This window comes from Nyctereutes procyonoides, unplaced genomic scaffold (genome assembly GCF_905146905.1).
Source record: "Nyctereutes procyonoides isolate TBG_1078 unplaced genomic scaffold, NYPRO_anot_genome, whole genome shotgun sequence".
Lineage (NCBI taxonomy): Eukaryota > Metazoa > Chordata > Mammalia > Carnivora > Canidae > Nyctereutes > Nyctereutes procyonoides.
In genome coordinates, this window is record NW_026575051.1 from 68007661 (window position 1) to 68032816 (window position 25156).

At 37.2% G+C, this 25156-nt stretch overlaps 1 protein-coding gene across 1 annotated transcript in view; it reads right to left on the bottom strand.

The window, feature by feature from the left end:
- The window catches only part of REV3L (REV3 like, DNA directed polymerase zeta catalytic subunit), a 178899-nt gene extending 154137 nt beyond the window's left edge, over positions 1-24762 (bottom strand). The window contains 1 exon segment of the mRNA XM_055330511.1: positions 24491-24762. Within this exon segment, the coding sequence (XP_055186486.1) occupies positions 24491-24629 (139 nt within the window). The 5' untranslated portion in view covers positions 24630-24762.
- Positions 24763-25156: the final 394 nt, after the last annotated feature.

Here is a 25156-nt window from a genome sequence, read left to right on the forward strand (position 1 = left end):
AAAATGAGATTTGCTTCTAAAATAGATCTTTATCAGTCCAAAATATATTTCATTGTAATAGTATTTCTTTCATTATGTTCTAAGACTATCTAAAAGAGAAGCATTCCAGACCTTTTCTGTCAGAAACTCTAGGTGCAAAGTCCCCAAATCTCCCTTTTAAATTGCTCCCAAAGAAATTATTTTGTGGAGTGCATGGCTCAGTCGGTAGAACATATGACTTGACTCAGGATTGTGAGTTCGAGCCCCACGTTGGGTGTAGAGATTACTTAAAAATCTTTAGGGGGCACCTGGGTGGCATATTTGGTTAAGTGACTGACTCTTAGTTTCAGCTCAGATCCTAATCTCAGGGTTGTGAGACTGAACCCTGCATGGGGCTCTGTGCTGGGCCTGGAGTCTGCTTAGGATTCTCTCTCTGCTTGCCTCTTAAAAAAAAATTATTTTGCAAACTGAATCACAGAGAATCACTGTACTAGAAGGAATATACACATATGCACGTGCTTGTGTGTATACACACACACAAGGTTTGCAACTGCTCCAAGTGAATAGTATTAAATAGCATATGTGATTTCCTTATGAAAGCACAGAATCATCATTACTTCATGGAGATGTAAGCAGCTCAAATGAGATCATCTGCAAAAATCACTTAGGATACTGCCAAGGTACTCAATGTATTGCTTGCCAATCATCCTGGACTTGAGTAGGGAGACAATTCTAAGTAAAGAAAAAAAAAGATCCTTTAACCATATCAAGTTTGAAGTTCCATGATTCTATATTGCTTCTGTTTCACCACTATCTACCTGTTAGTAGTAGGTGATAGCTACTTCAATTTTAATTACTATTTGTAATATCATGACATTTTCTTTAAATATGTGATTTTTAGAAAGCAATGTGCTAGGTTTTCCTCTTTATAAATTCTGTTGACTTGTTAATATCATGATATTTTCTTTAAATATGTGATTTTTAGAAAGCAATATGCTAGGTTTTCCTCTTTATAAATTCCGTTGACTTGTTAAAGGATTTCCTATGTGCTTTCTCTGTACATTTGACTTAATTTCAAACATCTTTAAAATCAAGTCAAAAGAAGACACAGTGAAGCAAAACAACATTAAGAACTATAGAGAACAAAGCTGAGTGAACAGCCAAGGTCTTTACCTTCAAGAGGTGGTTTGTGTATCTGTGTGAGACAATATACATAAAACTTACCATTTTAACTTTCTGAGTGTATAATTCAGTCATATTAATAAGCACATTCACATTGTTGTATAACCATTATAAGTGCATTCACACTATTGTATAACTATTATCACTATCCATTTCTAGAATATTTTCATCATCCCAAACTGAAACTCTGCACCCACTTAACAATAAATCCCCATCTCCCCTTTCCCCAGCCCCTAGTAATCACTAATTTACTTTCTTTCTCTATGAATTTATTCCAGACACCTCATACAAGTGGAGTCATACAAAATTTGTCCTTCTGTCATAAGTTTTTTCCTACTAATTTTTACTGCATATCTAGGCACCAACCAAGCACTGAGGACACAAAGACTGGCAAACATACTCACCTGTCCTCACAAAACTTACACTCTAATAGGGAAGCCAGATAAACCAAAAAACAACTACTTGCATGTCAGTGTGATAACAGCTCTAAGAGAGGCACAAAGTACAATGGTGGCACAAAGGATTAACTTTGAGGAAAGTCAGGAGCGTTTCACAACGGAGGTGATGTCTCAGGACATTTTAAAATAGGAAGAATTCACTGAATGGACATTGTCATTTAATCCAGAGGAATGGCATTCATTCATTCATCAAACCTTTAATGAGGAGCAACACTATCACCAGTGCTCCATACCTACGACAGCCAGGTTCTTGGCTTTCCTTAAGCTATAAGTAAATACAGAACCATGAGATATACCTCTGAGGAAGAGCAAGCAGTTCAGACTAACGAGCAAAGTGCCTGGGGAAGAAATGAGGCTGGGAAGGCATTCAGGTATCAGATCATAGAAAAGTCATCTACTGTTTTATTCTATACTGTAGGCCAGTTTCAGAACTTAATGGTGGCATCTGCCAGAAGTACATATTCCTAGACAACCGTAGAGGTTTTCGTTTCATGTCTGGGATAGACCTCAGGAATCTGAATACCCCCAGGTGATTCTAATACAGTCATAACTATGGACTACTTTTTGGAAATACCTCTGTAAAATACAGAAAGCTAATGATAGCTTCAAAAGAGAATAATATGGGATCCCTGGGTGGCGCAGCGGTTTGGCGCCTGCCTTTGGCCCAGGGCGCGATCCTGGAGACCCAGGATCAAATCCCACATCGGGCTCCCGGTGCATGGAGCCTGCTTCTCCCTCTGCCTATGTCTCTGCCTCTCTCTCTCTCTCTCTGTGACTATCATAAATAAATTTTTAAAAAAAGAATAATATGAATAGGTCGTATGTTATGGTTTATTAATTTCCCCCTTATTTATAAAGTAATGTATGCTTTTATAAGATATGAAAAAGCACAGAAAAGAAAAACATTACTCAAATCTACCATATTCATATTATTTCTGTTTATATTTTATACACTTTTAAACAGAAGGATCATATTATACAGACTATTTTGAAGCCTATATTCTTCACTTAGCCACACAAGGGAACATTTACCTTTTATATTCTTTCTTAGATTTTTGAGGACTATACGGCAGACCATATGTAACATATAGGTGGAACTACTCTTCATTTTTTAACACTTAGGTTATTTGCAGTTTTTCACCTACTTTCTCCTGTACCACTGTCAATATGTCCTCATTTGGACAAAATCTGGGTTTTAGAAAGATCACTCCAGTGACTTTATACGGGCTGAATTTGAAAAGAAGTGAATTCAGAGACAAGCTGAAAGACTATTATGATGGGCCAAGCTAATATAATGAGACCTCAAATAAAGTATTAACAATGGAAATGGACAGAGAATGGATTTGAAAGTCTACAATCTACATGTAAAGATTTGTCATCTGTGTAAGACTATATACAAAAAAATAATTCCTTTTCTTCAATAAATATTTACCAAAGCACTGCAATGTATCAAAGAGTAATTACTGAGATAAAACATATCAGGATAAAAAGAACACTATGCATATGTACTTCTCTGTGTGTACATGTACGTGTAGGATCAGGGTTCCAATTGCATTTAAGGAATTCAGAATCTTCCTTTTTATCAGAGGAAAAACAATTCCCTGTTCTGATTCTACAACTGCAGAAGCAGAGCCAGAAAGTGTCATAGTTGTCAACAAAAGCTTGACCCTCTGTTCTCAAGTTACATGCTGGGGCTGTGGTGGGAACTTAACACACTAAACAAGAAACTGCCCATGATCAGGTTTACTTGGATTGTTTAAAAGAAAATTGAAGCATATACTGGGGCTTTCTGCCAAAAAAGCAAATGTTTCATGCATTTGGCTCCTTGTCCTTTTATGTGGCTAGTGTCCAATATCAACTTGGAGATGTCCCCATTTCAAAATCTGCCAGCTACTGAAACATGGGTCAAAAAAAACATTTTTCCTTTCTATGAAAAAGTATAATGTATCATGACAAGGAATCTTACTAGGTAAAGCGGAGCTCACATAAAAAATGCTTACAATGAACCAGTTCCCCCTACTATCTTTTTTTATACTAATACCATTAAGCTTCAGATTTCAAAAAGAAGGGCTTTTTTATAATTAAATATTAGGTTCTTGAATCACACATATCACTAAGATTCTTTAGTAAATCTGACAATCCTCAATTAGTGTAAATGAAAAAAATTAGAAGCATATCTTACTTTCCTTTTGAGATAACATTCCTTTATTCATCTATCATATTTTTTCAAAACTAGAGAGATCTCATTTATCACTTCTGATCATTTGAAACATATGCATATATTCAAAAAACTTTCCCACACTTTGAAATTTCTAAGTTTCATTTATATTGGTTGGTTTATTAGTTTTTAGTGATCTCAAAGCTTACATGCATTAAAAAAAAAAACCTCCTTAAAAAAAGGCATCTCATCTATACTTCCAAAACACCTTCTCAATTAATAGACCACAAAAACCCAAAATACTAAAATTGATTACTTACTTGTACTTTACTTCATGTCTAGTTAATTCTACATAGTCCTAGGAGACTAAACATATCTGGGTCTAGCTACTTGATAATACGTAGTATTAATTTTTAATTCCAAATTAAATATATTCTACTATAATAACTGAAGGTATAATTCAGAATGAAAACCAGTAAATTTCAAGTGATTAACACAGAAAAATAAGACATAAAATTAAAATGTACTTTAGTTGCCAAGTCACTGAAATTATTACATTATATTCTATCTTCACAACAGTAGCCATAATCTTGGACCATATCTCATCATCCTTAAATCTAATCAGACTGCTTTTTAGTTGGTACAAAATATATTAACATATTTTACTAGTAATCAAAGATCTAAGGACATGCCACATGCCTTTATATGATAGCATCGCCTTCTAAAATAGCAATACTTCGAGCAGCCCGGGTGGCTCAGTGGTTTAACGCCGCCTTCAGTCCAGGTCAAGATCCTGGAGACCCGGGATCGAATCCCACATCAGGCTCCCTACATGAAGCCTGCTTCTCCCTCTGCCTGTGTCTCTGCCTCTCTCTCTCTCTCTGTCTCTCATGAATAAATAAATAAAATCTTAAAAAAAAAATAGCAATACTTCAGGAATAGCAACAATGATTATCATCAAGAAATCTCCCTAAAAGATAATCTCATATCAGAAAAAAAAGATAAAAAGATTGGGGGGGGGAAATAAGAAAAAACTTCTAACGAATCATATAAAAGCTATGAGACAGCATCTTACATTCTAACATCCATTTAACTAAAATCACATAGAGAAGAGAGGACAATTCGAAAGAAATAACATGAAGAGATAATGGCTGAGAGTTTTCCTCATTAAATAAAAGATACCAAAGAACCAAACAGTTCAGAGAACACCAAAAAAGCAAAAAGACAAAAAAAAAAAAAAAAAAAAAAAAGGCAAAAAGACATCATGTTCAAAAGCAAAGGCAAACTGGGGTGCCTGGGTGCCTCTGCCTCCAGCTCAGGTCATGATCCCAGAGTCCTAAGATCAAGCCCCACAATCAGGCTCCCTGCTCAGTGGGGAGCCTGTTTTTCCTTCTCCCTCTGCCATCTCATTCTCTAATAAATAATAAAATCTTAAAAAAAAAAAAGGTAAAGGCAAACCATATCCAAAGACAAAGAAAAAAGAGGGGGAAAAAAAAAAGATACTTTATACACAGAGAATCAAAGGTAAGAATTACAGCAAAACTACAACGAGCCAGACAACAGAGTGGTATCTTTCAAAAGAAAAAAAAAAAGGCAATCTACAATTCTATACTCAGCAAAAAAAAATATTTCATAAAAAGGAAAGATAAAATTTTTCAGAAAAACAAAAACTGAGACAGGGCACCAGTTTTGCCCTACAATAAAATAAATGTTAAAGGAAGTTCTTCACACAGATGGAGTATGATACCAGACAGAAACTTGGATCCACACAAAGAAATCAATACCACTAAGTGTGACATAAATGAAAGTAAATACAAAAAGAAAAAACAAAAACAAAAAACAAAAAAAAAGTAAATACAAAACTTCATTTATTTGTAATTGCCCTTAAAAGATACCTAAAGTAAAAATAGTACCAACATATTGTATGTTGATAGCATATATAAAAGTAAAATGTATAACAAAAGCACAAAAGATAATCAGGAAGAAGTGGGAGTCCTTATAAGTACATATGAAACAATGTACAATTCTATGTGATAGAAGTCTTTGGTTAGCATTTTCAAATGTATATTTCAAACTGCCATTAGGGGTTTGAATTACTAGGGTAATTCAATTACCCCATTAAGGGCTGCCATTAAATTAATTTCAAAAGGTATAAATAAATAAGCAAATATTGGAGAAAAAGGAAATATAAAATATCCAAATAGTCCAAAAGAGGAAAAACGAATCAAAGAACAGAGACAATAGAAAACAGCTAGCTCAGTGATACATTTTTAGTCCAATATTACCAATTGCATTAAATGTAAACAATCTTAACACACCAATGAAAGATAAAGATTATTAGACTAAATGAGTAACTCCAACAATATGCTTTCTACAAAGGAAATCCATATAAAAACATAAATGAGTTGAAAGGAAAAGAACAAAAAAAGATATTTTGGGAGACCATTCTCCATGGGTCTCTGTTGTGGTAGTTTTTGAACCTCCTTCTAAGTACTTTAACCTGAAACCATCTCCCATCTGCAGTTCTTCCTTATTAATAGTGAATAATATGGAGATCCAGGAATCTCATGTCTACTGCCAGGATCTATGAAATTTCTGACAAATTAACTCGTTAGCTTGCAAGAAGGTAAAATTTCAGGTCCTTCAAATTCTTGACGTATTCTGGGGCACCTAGGTGGCTCAGTGGTTGAGCATCTGCCTTTGGCTCAGGTTGTGATCCTGGGATTGAGTTCTACATCGGGCTCCCTGCAGGGAGCCTGCTTCTCCCTCTGCCTGTGTCTCTGCCTCTCTCTCTCATGAATAAATAAATAAAATCTTAAAAATAAAATCTTGATATATCCTGTTAACATTAATCAAAAAAAAGCTGGAATGGCTATACTAACAACAGACAAGGAAGATTTCAGAATAAGGAATATTACAGGGATAAAGAGGCCACCTCACCACCAAGAAGACATAATAATTCTAAATATATAAGGCCCTAACAAAGCTTCAAAATACATGAAGCAAAAACTGACAGAACTAAAACAGAAACAGACAAATCCACAGAGGAGAATTCAACACATCTCTCTCAATCTTTGCTAAAACAAGCAGATGATAAACATATGGGGAAATTCAACTTTACTATGAGAGAAAACATACAAACTCATAATGAGATATCATTTATACCTGTAAGAAGTAATTTAGAACTTAAGTCTGACAATTCTAAATGTTGGTGACAATGTAGAACATCAGAACTTTCACACTCTGCTGGTGGGAATACAGTTTGGTAGAACCTCTTTAGAAAATAATTTGGCATTACTTAGTAAAGGAGAGGTATGCACACTCTACCCTCAGCAATTCTACCCCTAGTATAAACTTATAAATTTTTACAGACATGCACAACAGTTTTCATAACAGCATTGTTTGTAATTGGGGATAAAGAACAGGAAACAACTCAAATGTCCAAAGACAGGAGAATGAAAAAATAAAATTATGGTATTTCATACAATGGAATACTATATAACAGTGAAAATGAATGAACTACAGCTATATAATTCCACATGGATGATGTCCAAAAAACATAATGTTGGGAGGAAAAAAAAAATCACAGAAGAACAAGCATAAGTTCCAAAAAGATAAAACTAAACAATATAATGTTTAGGGATATATATACACATGAGGTAAAACTGTAAGGAAAAGCAAAGAAATGATTAACCAAAATTATTAAATAGGAGAGGAGGAAGCAATCAAATACTTCAAAGATATCTGTAATAGTCTATGTCTTACCCTAAGTATTAAAACTGATATATTCTATTGTTATATTCTTTACATATATTAATCTATATTATACATAGATTATCTATATGACATATTTATAATTTGAAATGCTTACAAAGAATAAGCAATAAACACAGATTCACTCAGCAAAATATTAAGAACAAGCCAAAAAAAAATCATGAAATACAAATATAACACATTAGGCCCAACTAAACATTCAGACTCACATAACTCATAAAAGCCACTTGGTTATACTTGATAGGATATAAAACATGAAACAATGTGCAAGCAGTGTGAGGTAGTTTCTTTTCATCAGGAGTCTTCACAGCAATTCAGGGGATATTCCCTTTGGCCTTCCTCAGGTAACAGGTAAGTACAAGAGGATGAGATCATGAGGACTGGTGCCATAACTATCCTAGCTTAGGAATACCAAATAGCAACAACTATCTCCAGTCCTATGGACAGTTTCCTAAGCCACAAAATAGACTTGGTTAAGAGTTATCACACCCAGGGAATGTTTTACACCTAAAAACTTAAACCCATGGAGCAGAGGTCTCTCCATTCTGGATGTTACGTTAGTTTCCATCATTGATGAAATCACCGAAGTCCTAAGGGCCTTTACAATCTGAAGACTTTCAAATAATGAATGCTCTGGTTAAAAACAAAACAAAAAATGGGGACACCTGGATGGCTCAGTGCGTGTGCTGTCAAATAACTAAAATCTTTTAAAAATTAAAGAATAGAAAATAAATGAAAACAGAAACATCATCTCATATTATGCAGGAATAAGTTTTCTTCCACATGACAGAAAGGATGTGCAGTAAGAACAGGGGAAAAACTTAAACCTCAACCCAGGAGAGGCATACATGATGAATGCTTTCATCTAAGTGGGTTGTGCACAATTATTAATTCTAAGTATCTGGAAGGGTGATTCTATCAGCTTAGCAGTGGAAAACAAAGACAACTAAGTAGACTTTCTATACTCTGCCTCCTGGCAAATACCAAGAATGGATAAATAGCCTCTTGTTCATAGATGGATAAGCATGGGACCTATACAAACATTCAGCAGAATGGATAAAACATCTTAAATTGTCAATGAAAAGAATCTGTGATAATTTACATTAAGAAAAAGAAGAAATGAAAAAAAAGAAAAAGAAGAAATGTAGAAAGTATCTGCTGTGTGTCTCAGTAAGAGACAAGAAAATTAATTTCCTATAAAGCATCTTTTATAAGGAAAGATACTAATTAAAAAGACCAGGAACAAATAAAAACATAATTGACATATGCAGAGTAAGATATAAACCTATGGAACTCTAAGAGGTAAGAAAAAAGAAAGGAATAAACAACAAAAATAAATTCCACACTAGTGATAAAAAAGAAAAGACTCAATATTGCAAAAACCTATCAGTAATGTAGAAGATGAAAATAAAAATGTTCACCAAGAATGCAAAAAGACAAAGTTAAAGATAAGAAGGAAAACAGGTATAAAAAAGAAATGTGAACCAATCCACCAATAACAGGTAATTAAAAAAAAAAAAAAGCCTTAACAAATGAAAGCAATATTCAAAGGTATAGTATAATAGAAGAAATATCCCAAAATAAAAAGCACCAACATCTCTACATCAAAAGAACCTTCTTGTCTCAAAGTAAAAGAGACCAGAATAATGGTCAGAGAATTGTAAAGGGAAAGTCTGGGACTTTCATATTGAGCCATGCTGTCATTAACACATGCAGGCAACAAAAAGCCATTTTCAGATATTCAAGGACTCATAAAAAAGTAATCCACATGAATATCTCCCAAAAAATAGTACCTGAAAACATTTTTGTGGCAAAAGAAGGAAATTTAAATTGGAACTCAAGAATGGGTATAAGAGGTATGATATAAACAGATTTGTGGTAGTACTCCATATCAAATTAATATGTAGAGCAGAGTCCAAATTGTTCTACTGAAATTTAATACAGAAGCTTAAATTTTTTTGAAAGAGGAGATACACAATTTAAAATATTCAAAATTTATAAGTTAGTCTTAAAGATTAACCTGGGAAGCTAAATTCCTTGTATTTCATAAAAGAATATTTTTATTTGTTCTTAAATTTTTAAATTACAACTACATTTCTATATATATGCTTTTAAGATGATTTCTGATCTATGTTTTTTTTAAATCTATACTGCAAACAGCAGAGTAAAACAAAATTATTAGAAAGTATAACATTATAGGAATAAAAATCAAGCATATCAATTATAACGAATTTTTATTGTCTAAAACCTTTCTATTGGAAAGAGCCTCAGATGGGGTTAAAAAAATGAAATGACATAAAGAAAGGTTAAAAATAGTGACAGGCAATGATAGTATCATGGAAATGGTAATACTAAGAGGAAACAGGAATAACTACTTTTATGTGGGACAAGAAGTAAGATTCAAGAGAAAAAGAATTAAAGGGTCTCTTTAAATTGAAATAAAGATGTTTATAGAGCTACTCAAATATAGTCCAACACCTAGCTAGCTGTTACAGGTCTAGAACAGGGTAAGTATAAAATTTGGAAGCAAGCATTTAGAATACTCTTACAGCAATTTGGCAGAGGAATTGTATATCTGTTTAATACAATAATAATAATAATAAAGGAAGCTTGTATTTTGCTTATTGGTTTTTCTTTGTTTCATTTTTCTAGCAATTCACTTATAATGTATTTTATTAAAAGTATCAGGAAAAAGCCAGATTCTTCACCACAAATAGTTTGAAAAGCACAGCCATAAGAGATCTGTTATGAAGTTTTATGTGCCAAATAACTCAACATCAAAATATACAAAGTTAAAACAATGAAAGATGCAAGGTAAAAATGAAGAACAAAATAAAGTGGGAAGCAATTTCATTCCATGACATATTACATAAAAAAATAAGTGCACAGAGGATAAAAGCAAATTATGAAATGTCAAATTTTCTTTAGGAAGTGATATATTACAAAACATCCCATAAGTTTAACATCAGCTTTTCAGAAGGGAAAATTACTGTATTAAATGTATACATTGTAAGATGTATTACAACCTCAGAAATGTTATTCTTTTAGTCAAGGAAATTGTATGTCCACAATTTATCAAATAAATGAAAAAAAAATTTTTTTTACTGTATAGTTGACATACAATATTATACTAGTTTCAGGTACACAACAGTGATTGGACAATTATATACATTATGAAATGCTCACTATCATTTAATTACTGTTACCATCTGGAAAACTTTTTAATTATCAATGAAACATTTATAAAGATATTGATGAGATAACAGACCCTAAAGAACACTTCAACAACTTTGAAAAATTAAAACTAAAGCATGACAAAAACTGGTATTCTACCATTCCCCACTAGAGATCACTTAAGGATTTCTGTTTGTTTTTGGATGCTGCTGGGCAAAATTATGTATGAAGGGCTTGCCAACTTTAAAAACTTATGAAAACTACATTAAAAGACTCAAAACACACTCATCTCTACAGCTTTGTGGTTTTCTAATCCCCTTTTATACAGAAAGGGTGGGGTGGGAAATCAAAGTATTTCACAATGTTAGATGCCGCACAGGAGGTCACAGATGCTTTTGCTACCTTCTTCCTAGCTCCCTACCACCTTACCAAAAATGTAGGACATTGTTTGGATTGTGGGCAGCATTACTGCCTTCTCAAAAAAGGTCAGAGTATGTTGTTTTTCCTCTGTTTGGCCCACTGGGTAAAGGCTAGCCTAACCTAGGCACCCTAATATAGCTATCTGGTTGATTAGGTAAATGAAGCCATCCTAGACCAACCAGCTTCCAGCTGACCTCTTGGCTGAATAGGTGTGAAGAGTTATATATGAGTTAGAGCACTGCATGAACCACTACTACCATATACGTATGTGTTGTATATATTGCGCACACGTGCGTGCGCGTGCACGCGCACACACACACACACAAACTAAACTAGACAAGACTCAGAGCGACAGGATTCACCAGTTATCCTAATAATACAAAGTTTTTTCCACCTATGCTACACGGCCTATTTATTCATCTTAAAATAGCCCCAAGAGGGGTGGTCGTCTCAGGATAGAACACAACTTGAAAAGAAAAAAGTAAACAAAAGATAAGATCCTTCTGAAACTATTCATTTTAAGTCACAGCACTTTAAAAGTTCTCTAAATAAGTGATAGTATCTTTTTCTTCCACTCTCATACCCAATATTTAAAACCTCAACTAAATGTGATCTAAAGTCTCATTTGAGATATAAAAGTTCTTTATAAAATGAGAAAAAATATTTAAATAAAATGTATTTACCATAACAATAAACAAACTGGGAAAAATATTCAAAGTCAATGCATAGAGACCAATTTTCCCATTACATGAAGAGCTCCTTGGAATCAATAAACAAAAGACCAAGACCCAAAAAAGTGGATAAAAGATAAACATGTAGTACACTGAAAAGGAAGTACAAATGGCTCTCAAGCATATGGAAAGACACTATATTTCACTTGTAATAAATAAATGCAAATTAAAACTACACAGCGATCCATGTTTTTATCTATTAGATTGGCAAAGATCAAAACATTTGAGAACATAATCTTGGTGAAGAGATGGAAAAAGTCTCATATTGCTGGTGGGAGTACAGATCAAAACAACCTCTGTGTTACACTTTTCCTTCTCTTGAAGATATTCTTGTAAGACATTTCAAAATATAGTACGCAAGATATTTTGTCTTGTGTGGGCTGTTGGTCATTTTCAGAAAACTGCTCTAATTGCCTGCTTTTATAGAATTCTATTCATATAACAGAGCAGATAGGTAGGGAAGTTTAAGAAACTTGGATGATGAACATAGTAATCTTGCTCCATCTGCTGCCCACCTGATACCTTATTGTGCACTTAGTGAGTGCTCAGTATATATTTGTTGATTAAATGGGACCAGGAATAATGCTGAGCAACGATGAGAATGGAATAAAACAAGAAAAAGGAATTAGCTAAATTTATCTGAATTATTGAATAAATTTTTAAACACTATCTTTTTCAAGGGTAAAGCACTGACACAGTGACAAATGTTTCCTGAACATGAGTCAGCTGGCAACAGTGGTATAGATTATTACAATAATGAGTCACATACTCTTAGGAAACCTCTTCCACACTGCTCTGGGCTTGGCCATGTGATATGCTTTGGCCCATGGGACAAGATAAAATATATGGGGCTTGCCTTCACTTGCTGCTTCTGTAAACCCTACTGCTGCCTCCAGCTGAAGGCTAGCCAGCGGGAGACACATGGCCAAAGCTCGCACCAATACCCAGACATATGAATGAAGCCATCCTAGACCAACCAGCTTCCACATAAGCACCACGTAAGCAGCCCAGCCAGCAGCAGGGGCAAAACTGCTTACTTGAGCCCATCCCAGAATCAGACGCTAACAAATAGCTTATTTTAACCACTATGTTTTGGGGAGGTTTGTCATGCAAAAACCGATATGAGTGGATAGGGGAATAGGATTGGTGGTGATAAAGGAAAATTTATGTTTTACCTGTTTGTTAAATTTCACAATGAGAATATATGCTACTTGTTTAACCAAACTAAACTTAATAGAGATATTTTGTATCCGACTGATATTAGAGTCAAGTCCCACTATCACCTTAGGAACACATATACATAAAACAAAACAATCCAGTCCAAATGGGAACATGAATTTGAGAGGAGACATTAATATTGCTCAGGAAAAAAAAGGGTCAGTACAGAGTAGCAGGGTATACTATCATACACACAAAAAAAAGTAAGTATATATTCATGGTCACGGTCATGTCTCAGTAACAGCCATTATCAAATTCCAAAGTGTTAGGTCACATACATCTCAGATTTTGCTTTCCTACTTCTTCTGTTTAGGTTAATACACATTCCCTCATTTTAAACCTCACATGCTATGAGGTAAATATATGCTGGATAACTTTTGCCTAAAGTTAATTAACCTCTCCAAGCCTCATTTCCTCAACTGTAAAATGGGGGTAACAGTACCCATTTTATAGAGCTGTAAAAATTAAAATACTTAGAACTGGGCACATAGTAAAGGGTCAATAAATGGCCTATAATCTGTTAATAGAATGATTTAAAAGTAATGTCTTTTGACTGACCTGGTTTCTATTTTAAAATCATTAAGCATCATCAACAAAGGTGTGATTCATCAAAATTAATTTGAAAATCTTTAATGACTTCATGAAAAAAGTTAAAAGACAATGTTGTTAAAAACCAAAACGAAACATACATATAGGGAAAATATGAAGAAATTGAAACTCCAGGCAATAATGAATTCACCTGGCCCACATTCCACAATCCTAAATAGGTTTAAAAACCAAAAGCTTCAATTTTTGTGTTTTATGAAGTCACAAGAGGCAAAAACAAGAGAGCAATAAATCCTATGGTCACTTTTGTGACCTCTGGCACACATACTTTCAATTCTTTCTACCACCATCTTTAATAAAGGCGGCACTGCTGAAGGCTTTGGAAAACAAGGCTCTTTCTAAAGAAATAAACATAACCTAATATGCAGCATTGGAAAATTTTAGTTACTCCTTGGATCAATGGCTTAACATTGCCCCTTAAACAGGTAATTACCTAGCCTGAAACATATGAGGTAGTGACCAACTACAAAAACCTTTATACAACAATGTGCAGGTATTTTCGTTTGCTCTATTGTGAATAATTAATAAATGTTACAAAAATTCCATTTTTCATTTCAATTCAATTATTTTAAAGAGTGCTTAGTATATGTGAAATAATGTGGCAGATTCTGGAGTTAGAAGGGTAAAGAAAGTAACACATATTGATATCATGCCACACATTTGCTGATTATTGTTTAATCATAATAATCCAATGAGGTAAAACTTATTAAAACTCATTTTAGGGGGCAGCCCGGTGGCTCAGGGGTTTAACGCCGCCTTCAGCCCAGGGCGTGATCCTGGAGACCCGGGATCGAGTCCCATTGTCAGGTTCCCTGCATGGAGCCTGCTTCTCCCTCTGCCTGTGTTTCTGCCTCTCTCTCTGTGTGTCTCTCATTAATAAATAAATATAATCTTAAAAAAAAAAAACTCATTTTAGGAACATCTGGGTGGCTCAGCCAGTTAAGCGTCTGCCTTCAGCTCAGGTCTTGATCCTGGGGCCTGGGATGGAGCCCCGCCCTTCTAAGTGGGAGTCTGCCTCGTCCCCTGCTCATGCTCACTCTCTCTCTCAAATAAATAAAATCTTTTAAAAAACAAAACAAAACTCATTTTACAGAGGAGGAAATTAAGGCTCAAAGAAGTAAAGTAACTTGACCAGAGTCTCTCAGCAAAAGACAGTGTAGGAGGGTATGGAGCAGGGGCAGGGAAGCAAAAAGGGCAGTGCCATGTGACTATCCCTACAGGCAAACACAACACTAAGTGTAGTTAAGTCCTTTATCAGCAATGTGAAAGGGGGCTAAGACTGTGAGAAGCCAAAGAGATAACCTTTTGGGAATGGGCAAAGGAGTCACAAAAGGCTTTAAAGAGGTTAATATTTGAGTTGTTACTTTAAGGATGAGTAGGATTTATCAACTTCAATGCCAAGGCTTACCCCCAACCCCCCTCATCCCCAATATATTAACCAAAATAAATTACTTACTTGAAATTGAGAAAAACAATTTTGAGAGAAATCTTCCTCAGATATATTATTCCATAGTTTTAAAACAAATAATATGATGACTGTTTAATTTTTAGGTTGCTTTTATGTGGCTTGTCTTGGTTTTTATTCTGAAATGAAATTTAGATTAGTCATTTTCTTGTTCTGAGAAACTAAGAGTATGCCAACATGTTTTAACTTCACATTTTTTCACATATCAACATGTATTCTTACTTACAAAACCTTTTGTTTCACCATCTCAAACAAAACCTAATTTAATATATAAATTACTTTGAAGTGTAAATATATATGCAAAATAAGATATTTCTTTTAATTATTGTTATATTTCCTTGGTAATTGTAATAAATGGAAGAAAAATAGAAAACTCTCGGTATATTGTTACTTATTACACAAGCATTTTTGAGGTAACACGCTCTCTTTTATTGTTGGAGTCGTTTATATAGTAAATGCTCTCTCAACCCAAAGAAAATTAAATAACTACCCCCAAGGAAATGGACCTCAATTTCTTAGTATTTCCCACAACTATGGTCCTAAAAGAAAATAGAATTGGACCAAAAAAACCCTAACATTTACAACAACAATTACCACCCTTTTTTTTCACAGAATTTCTTTGCTAGGCATACATTCAATTTCTGCTGCAGAAAACAGTCCAGTTTGCCAATACTCATTAAGCAACAAAATAATTTTCATTGAAAAAAAATATTTAAAAAGCTACAGAGAACTGGAAGAAACACAGGTCATCTGAAAAACTTAAATGACAAAAAAAACAAAAAACAAACAAACAAAAAAAACCACCCACACACCAAAAGATTAAACAGACTTATTAAGAGGGTTTTATTTTTACTTATGATTTGTTTTATTCTCAAAAATATATCTCCTTTATGTTTAAACAGTGGAGTTTAATTGCCTAAGACACCTATCCTGCTCTATCTGTATCTTACCTGGAACCTAGAAGTTAACACAATTTACCCAAAGTTTACCTTACCTCCCATTATTTCCTTTCTTATTTAGTATCACTGTGGTGTTAAAATGACAGCCAGGTACCAAAGTAATATACAACATACTATATCCCACATCTTAATAAGTTGCTAAGTATTTCTTTGAAATGTCTAGGGCTAATGACAATATCCTTTGAAATCTGTTTAACCCCAACCTCCTTAAACCTGAATCGATTTTCACTTTTTTTATTGAACAAATTCTCATCCAATCAAAAACAAGACAAGAGAAAATTATAGCACTAGAGGAACTTGAAAGATCTCCTGGCACATTCCCTTTCTCTTTGGAAAACTATATACGTTCAATCCTAGTATCAATTTTTGTTTTTTATCTGCCCTAAATTCCTCTTGCTATACACTCTAGCCTTTGTTTTAAGGAAAGAACTACGGTCATCACAAAACAAATCCTGCTACAGCCTATCCTACAAGAAGACTCTAAGCACTACTGGACAGAGTATGACCTTAAAGATTTCTAAACTGTGTACGTGCAGGTCTTCTAACCATTCCTCTAAGATTCAGTACATTCACCTTTAAATTATCATCAATGTCTTCTTCCAATCCTTCCTCAGGTTTGGGGGGCCAGTGTGAAGCAGAGAGAGCTAAGAGTCATAGATCCTTAGTTTTCATACCTAGCCCACACAACCAACTATAGGACACAGGACAAATCCTTGCACTTTCTTATCTAGATTTCAGTTCTCTTTACATAAAATGAGAGGATTTGACCAGAACAGTGTTTCCCAACTTTTTCCATATTGTAGATAATATTTGTTCAGCACACAGACCAACAAAAGGACATTTAGAAGCATCAACATGGTACTTGGTAAAAAAAAAAAAATTTTTTTAAATTATCATTTTCCTTATATAACTATAGAAGAAAATTAAAATTTAAGTGAGATTTTTAATAGTATGAATGAATTTCAAATCCAACCCTTTTCACATAAGGAATAATATTTCAAAATAATAATGATGTTTATTTTTGTGGAAATATACATGCACCATTAGGCAACCACCTTGCAGCAAGCTAAATGACACATCAGATGCACATGCCTAGGAGATCCAATACAGCAAATACAGAAATTCAGGCCTAGAACTGTGCTCCCCAGGGCAGCCAACATCCCTGCCACCCTGTGCTCTCAATATTAGTGGGCTACACTCTGCACTGGGTGACATATTCCTCAGGCACTCGGAATATAAACTCCAGTAGTAGATCCATGGTCCATTCTCCACAAGAGGCAGCTGCATACTCTGTGGCTAACTGAAGTAGATTCCAAGTAATAAAGCACCTCCTTTAATGGACTGAAGATATCAAAAGGAGCAGTAACTATAAGTTATTGTTCATCATGTTATCTGCTTAAAGGAACCCACAGCCTTCCTTTAGCCTCCACTCCAGGGCCACCCTCCAGTGAGCCACATAACATCAATGGGAAGCTGTGAATCCGACCTCTAGCAAAATCTAAAATTAAACAGTACTGGAGTAATCATTTGATAATTGTTCACGACTATTAGTTTGTGTGTGTGTTTTTTTGTTCTTCTTTACCAATTCCTTCAAACACAACTTAAAACTTTGAATAGGTATCACATGCACATAGTAAAAAATATTTCAAAATTACCAAACAATATACTAAAAAAAAAAAAAAAAAAAAAAAGATTCAGTCTCCCACCTTTGTCCTCTAGGCCACCAGTTCCCCTCACTGAAGGCAACCACTGTCACCAAACTGTCATATATCCTTTGATATTTATACACACACACACGTACATATATATTTTATATATATATATATATATATATATATATAAAACACATGAATGGCAGCATACTATATCTCTTACACATTTTTCCCCCTCTTTAATATATCTTATACATGGCACAACAGGAGTGCACATAGTGTTGCTTCGTTACTTTAAGAGTTACCGAGTATTCCACTGAATAGATATACCATTATTTACTTAACCACTCCCTTAACGGATTTATGTTTAGGTTGTTTCCAGTTTTTTGCAATGACAAACAATGCTGCCACAAATTACAGGTTAACACGTACATAAAATATTTAAAGATAAAATCCTTGAATGAAATTGCCAGATCAAAATATATGTGTATCTTTAATTTTGAAAATGATTTCCAAATTGCTTTTCCATAGAAAAAGAACATTTTATATTCCCACCAGCAATATGAGAATGCCCATTTCCCCTTCCTTTCCTTCTCTCCAACTCTTACTATGTAATCAATCTTTCCTAATTTGATAAGTGGTAAATAGTATGTTGTAGATTGAATTTGTATCTCCTTTATGAATAAAATTATACCCCTTTTCATATGAATTTTGCTCATTTTTTCTACTAGATTATTTTCTAGGAGCTCTTTGTATATTAGGAGGACATTAGTCCTTCATGAAAAGTATACAAGTTTTACTAGTCTGTGTCTTTTCACTTTATAATTTTCTTTCTCTATACTGAATTTTTTATATTGTGAAGATCTCTAACCTGGCTCCAGTTACTGTATACCTTGAAAGCTCTTTGCCATTCCTAGATTATACTAAAAATAATTATCCTATGTTGTTTTGTTCTCAAATTTAAACCTTCTGATTCACCTGGAAGTCAACTTTTTATTTTTCCAGATAATTAACTGGTTATCTCAACACTGTTTATTTTTCTTTCCATACTAAGAGGTACAGGTAGCATCCATTTTCATATAGTAAATTCTTATCTAGTTTAAGTCAGTTTCTAGCTCCACTCTGTTTCATTGTTGCTATGAGCCAAAACCACACTACTTTTCAAAACATTTTAAAATTAAAATCAGTTTACATATAAATGAGTATAATTTTTTTAAGAAGCCAGAAATTACTGGCTTGCTTTAATGTAAGAATCATTCTGTAGTTCCTAAGTTGAATTTATATAATCAAGTTCAATACTATCATCACACAATCACGCATTTGGGTGGATACTTATTTCGGAGCCCAGTATGAACTTCAAGTTTCTTTTGCTGTATTTCTGAACCGTACCTAGAAAGCCAGTTTTCCCTTAATTTTGTACATAGCTTTTTCCCAAATTATAAAATCAATACATTCTCTCCATAAGAAAATCTAAAAATTTCAAAACACACATCTTAGAGATAACCAACCTTTATATTTTTGTATATTTTTCTGCATTTTGATACATGACTATTTCACAAACTGATTTTTTTCACATAATATACTGAGCATTGTCCCATATTTTTATATTCTTCTAAAATTTTATTTTAATAAATTCTACGGTATGAATATGCCCAATTGATGTAACCATTTCCCAGCTGTTGAATATTTGAGGTTGTGCCCTGTTGATGACTATTATCTATTGATTCCTACAAAAATGCTTGAGTTTCAAGCACTGTGGTAGTATCGATTGTATAATGGTGAGCAAAAATGAACACATTACCAGCATTTATGGAGGTTATTGGGAAAAAATATAAAATTACAATTACAGCCAAGTGTTATGAAGGAGAGTTTTATGGAGTTTTGAGAGTCTATGATAGGGAAGGCTTCCCTGAGGAAAGATAAATCAGAGTTTAGGTGAAGGAAAAGGAAAAACATTCTAGGCAGAGGGAACAGCATGTACAAAGGCCTCATTGTGGAAGGGAGCATGGCAAGAAAAGGGACTGAAATAAGGCCAATATGGCTGGAACACCAAGAGCAAGGCAAGAAGAACATGGCTCAAGCCATGACTAGATAGAAAGGTAGGGGCCAGACTATGCAAGACCTTGTAAGACATGTAGACGCCACCACATAAGACATGTAGTTTTGTCCTTATCCTAAATGCAATGGAAAGCTACTGAAGCATATCAAGTAGTAGGGTGATATAATCAGGTTTGCATTTTGAAAAGATCCCTCTGATTACAGTGTAGAAAACAGATTAGAAGGGAAGAGAGTGGACTGGGGTAGGCCAAGATTAGGAGGCTATTGTAAGTGCATCCAAAAATGCTAGTAGTTTAGACTAAGGTGGTGATGGATAATGAAAAGAAGTAGATGGATTCAAAAGATAATCAGATTTTGCCAAAAGATTTACATTCATAGATTAAAATATCTAAAACTAGTATTGGGTCAAAAAACATTTCGAGAATTATAATATGCATTGCCAAGCTGCCCTGCCAAGAGCAGTTTTCGTTTGTGAATTACCTTGTATCTGTTCCTCCATCAGAATTTTGAAATTCTTTTGAAATTCCTTTAAAATGACTTAATCCATACTTCCTTCATGAAGCCTTCCCTGACTCCCCTTTTTGCCTGCTAGTTGGTCACTGATATGTCCTCCTTTGAGCCCTTGCTTTCTTATACACATTTCTGTCATACTCCCATCAAACTATGCTTGACTTACGTCTGTGTCACCTCTACTGTTAAGGGTCTGGAGGGCAAAAGTTGTTCATAATGACACCAAAAATAGCTCAACTTACACAGTAGGTTCTCATTAAGTGTTCACTGAATTCTACTATGGACAGATTTAAGAGGGCCCTGCTTCATGCTCTGATTTACTAATTGTGATTTTAAACCAAATATAATACAGAGAGCTAACAGAATTTGCTACTCGGGGCTTCAAATGCCTACTAAAAAAAGTGACTAATTTTGTTTGTGGTAAATCACTAAATCTCTGTAGTGCTCCTGAAAAACCTTTCTGGTAATTATATCAAATAGGTCTTATGAGATCTTAAAATATTTTTAAATGGCTTAAAAAAAGAAAAAAAGGGCTATGAACAAACAAGAAAATACTTGTAATCTGAGTTGCTGGTAAATGCCATAGTTTTCAAAACTGTATTCATTTCAAACTTAATCCAATTTACAAAAAAAAAAAATGAAGTTATTAACCAACTACATAAATTTATACAGCACTGGAGAATGACCAATTTCTTATGTTGAAAAATTCAATTTCATGTTTAACAATTAGCATCTAGAACAATCTACTAAAATTTTCACTACCTGGAGGAAGACTAGAGGGGGTAGTGGCAAGAGTTCCTTACAGTAATCTTAAAGACAAGCAGCTCCCTCTATAGTCTGTTTGGCCTACTTTGTTTAATTACTTGCTGTGTGAACATCTCACTCACACTCTTCTATTTACTCCCACTCTGCATCTCAGCAGGGAGGCTTTCTGAGAGGATAATTCTGTTTAACCTGGTGCTGAGAAAACTGAGAGCTTTCTAAACTCCACGTGAAGTGAGTTACATCAAGCAACCAATAAGCAAGGGTTGGGATGTGGAAACCCGACAGCTTTCCAGATCCACCTGAGTCGGATCTTCACAATGAAGCCTTAGGATTTTATTTGAAGTGAATTCCCAGAGCAGTTAACACCTGTATTCAAATCTAAGTGAAAAAACACTGCCCTGTGCGTTAGTCATCTATAACCTTGTTTCTCTCCATTAAAACAGGTTACTGAAACGTTACACTACTCAATACGTTGTTATAGCAAAACAGCATTCAAGACATTTTTAAATGAGTGAAGAAAACGCAAAAGAGGTTTTTTAAAAAGTAATTCCATTACTCACAAAGAAAATTTAAGTGATTCTCTCAGGAATAACATTATCCTCAATCAGCAAGGGATTAAATCAGTCAGGATTTACCGTTCAAATCTGAATATGCCACTTTTTAAAATACCTTTTCAAATTTCACCAACTCAAGATATGAGAGCTTTTAAATCTAAGACAATTTCTTATATGTTATTCAAGATATGCCCTCAAAACACAGGACAATCAGAAGTCAACTGGACTGTTTTCTAAAGCAGAAAAATACCTTTTATGAATAGAAAAACTGAACTAGTAAAAATGTAAGAAACCGATCAGTTCAGAATTTATAATATCAATATGAAACACCCTCTTTGAGAAACAATTTCTTCTGCTGCTATTTTTCAGGACTCATTTACAAAGCAAACTCAGTTTAAAAATACCTTTTCTTTAAACCAAGATAAAGAATTAAGGACTTCCAAAATTATTATATATATGAAAGGCTTTAAATTATGGTACTTTATGTAACAGATTTATCATGTTACTATTTTTCACGAATTTACTTTACTAATTGGTAAATATATAAACATAGCTGTGCTTTCAAACAATAAAACTGTTCATTAAAAATTCTATCACTCAGATTTTTACTAAGTCAGATTGACCTATATTTTATATTAATTATTTTCAAATTTATTTTAATGGGTGAGCTGGACTAGTTTTCTTTGGGGAGAGAATTCAGAAGCAGATAATTGTACAATTTTGTTTACATTTAATTAATACTAACTTTCCTGGGAGTTTCTAACATGTTAAAAATGCTGGCTGGCTTTCTGAAAGCTATATACTCCCAAATGTATGCCAGTGACTTCAAATTTTTTCACCTGTTGAAGAAACACAAGTCTCTGTATGTGAAACTGTGAACTCTATTTATGGTAAACTCAACTTGATACTTCTTAACAACTTCAAGTTTCAGTTTCTTTGTATCGTTGTATATCCTTTAATGTACAAAAATGTCTTACTTCCACATTCATTTACACTATACGTTTCAAAATATATCCTTTAAGCTTTTGTTTTTTGTTTTTTTTAAGGCAGAAGGGGTAAGCTGGTAATCTACTGTAAGATATCCAGGAGGGAAGAAAATATTTATCATAGAATACCCGTGTTCTTTTATACTGAAAAACACAAAAGTACCTCCATCATCTTTTTTAAAGAATGTTTTGTTACGTTTATAGGCTTACTGCTAGCTCACAGTGAAATTCACCTATTCCACAAACAAAACTTTTCTATAAGCCTGAAAATCCTTCAGGGATACATATGTAATGACTTGCTTGGGGGGGAGGGGGGAACACATCTGTGCGTAGAAAAGTAATCCAAACCATACAAACATTAATACACAGAGATGCCACAGCATATCCTATTAGCACGTCACTTTAGAATCCCGAAATCTGGCTGAACAGAGCTCTATCGACCTTCTAATTCTTTCTCTGTACTGGAAGTGAGAACAACCGGTGTGTGACACTGAAACTGCAACTGGAAACAAAGACAGTCCCCAGTATATCTGGAAAGGGGAGGGGGAAAAAAAATCTCTCAGAACTTTACTGCCTCTATTTTCCAGCCTCCAAAGTTTCAGGTGTTTCTCCTTTCCCCAAATCAACAGCATTCACATTTCTCCTCTTCCCAGGTCCCTATCACCAAAACCATCATCTCAGCACTCTGGGAGGGGGATCCTGCATCAAAATCGCACAACACTGAAATTCGCAACAAAGAGAATTCACGTTAAAAAGGGAACCGCTTGAAACCACAACAACAACGACAACGCGCGCCTGCGTTGGGTAGAGCCGTTATCTCGCGTGGCCCCGCAGAAACGGGAGTAGGAAGACCCAGCGCGACCCGGGCGAGGAGCATCAAGTGGGAAACGCTGCCCCAGACCCCGCAGGCGCAGGGCAGCCCGCAGCGGGGGGGGAGCGCGGCCCTCCGCGAGCTGCAGGCGGCTCACAGCGCGCACACAACCACGGCGACGCGAGGCCCTGCCCATCTGGCCCCCGCCCTTAGCTGCGTGACCCCAAGTCCCCAGGGCTTCCGTCACTGCTGCCCCCCCCCCCCGCCCCGCCGCGCCGCGCCGCCCCGACCCCGCTCGGGCAGCAGAGCGGTTTTTGTGGGAAGGATGACGTGTCTTTAAACGCGGCCCCGCGGCTCGGCGTGGGGGGCACGTCTCCGACGTCGGTGCGGCCGAGAGGGCCCGCGGCTCCTCAGGCGTTCGCGCCCCCGGGCGCGAGGTGCCGCCGCCGGGCGAGCGACGACGCGCCCCTTCCCTCGAGCGGCCGCCGCGCGGGGCCCCGGAGGCGCGGGACTGCGAGGAGTCGTCCCCCGACCCGCGCTCGCCGCGGAGCCCCACGCTCCCCTCAGGGGGCGGGATTCCTCGGGCGCCGCGCTCCGGAAGGGGCAGAGGCGGGCGGCGGCGGGAGGCCGCGCGGGGGGCGCTGACACTTCCTCGGGCCCCGCAGGGCCCCTTCCCGACGGGGGAGGCACGGGGCGGCGGCCGCAGTCCCACCGGCGGGCGACCTCAGCGCGTCCCGCAGGACACGGCGCGGCCACCTGCCCCCCCGCCCTCCCCCGCGGCCCGGGGTGCGGATCCGGCTCGCGGCCGCCGCGCGCGCTGCCAACACCCGGCGCCCGGGAGGAGGGGGCGCGGCGCCCGCGCGGACCCACGTCGCGGCGCCTCTTGTCACGCACCCGCGGAGAGGCGCGGAGGGAGGGAGGGAGAGGGAGGGAGGGGAGGCGGCGGCGGCGAGCGCGCGTGTGCGCGGCGGCGAGGGGAGGGCAGCCCGGGCGCCCCGCCGGCTCCCGCCCGCGCCCCGCGCCCGCTTACCTGCCGGGGTCGCTCCGAAGACTCGCACCACCGGCACCTTCTTGACAGGGGCCTGGGTGAGGGGGCACTGGCAGGTGTCCAGGCCCCGCAGCGGGCTGGCCATGTAGTAGTCGGCGGTCACTATCCTCACTGAAAACATGTTCGCCGCCGCCGCCGCCGCCTCCTCCGCCTCCTCCTCCTCCTCCTCCTCCTCACGGGCGATCTGGCGGCGGCAGCAGCGGCAGCGGCGGCGGCGGCGGCGGCGGCTTCCTCCGCAGCGACGGCCCCACGGCGGCGGCGCCCCCTCCCCGCTTCGGCTCGGCCCCCTCCCCTCACACACAGACGCCGCGAGCGGGCGGCGGGCGGCGGGCGGCGGGCGGGGCGCTCGCTGCTGGCACTGCTGCCGCCGCCTCCTCACGAGCACCCGGCGACGGGCGACAGCAGAGACGCCCTGGCGCTTCCGTCGGTGCTGCTGCTGCCGCCGCTGCCGCCGCCGCCGGGAATCACACGGGCTCCTCGGTCCCAGGCTGCAGCTCTTGTTGCCATGATGATGATGTCACGGACGCAACCACTGGGGGAGGGGAGGCGGGGGGGTGCGCGGGTGCGCGCGCGCGCGCGTGTGTGCGCGGGGGGGGGGGCGGGGGGAGGGGACACGGCGGGAAAGGGAGCGAGCGGGGCGGGCACCCG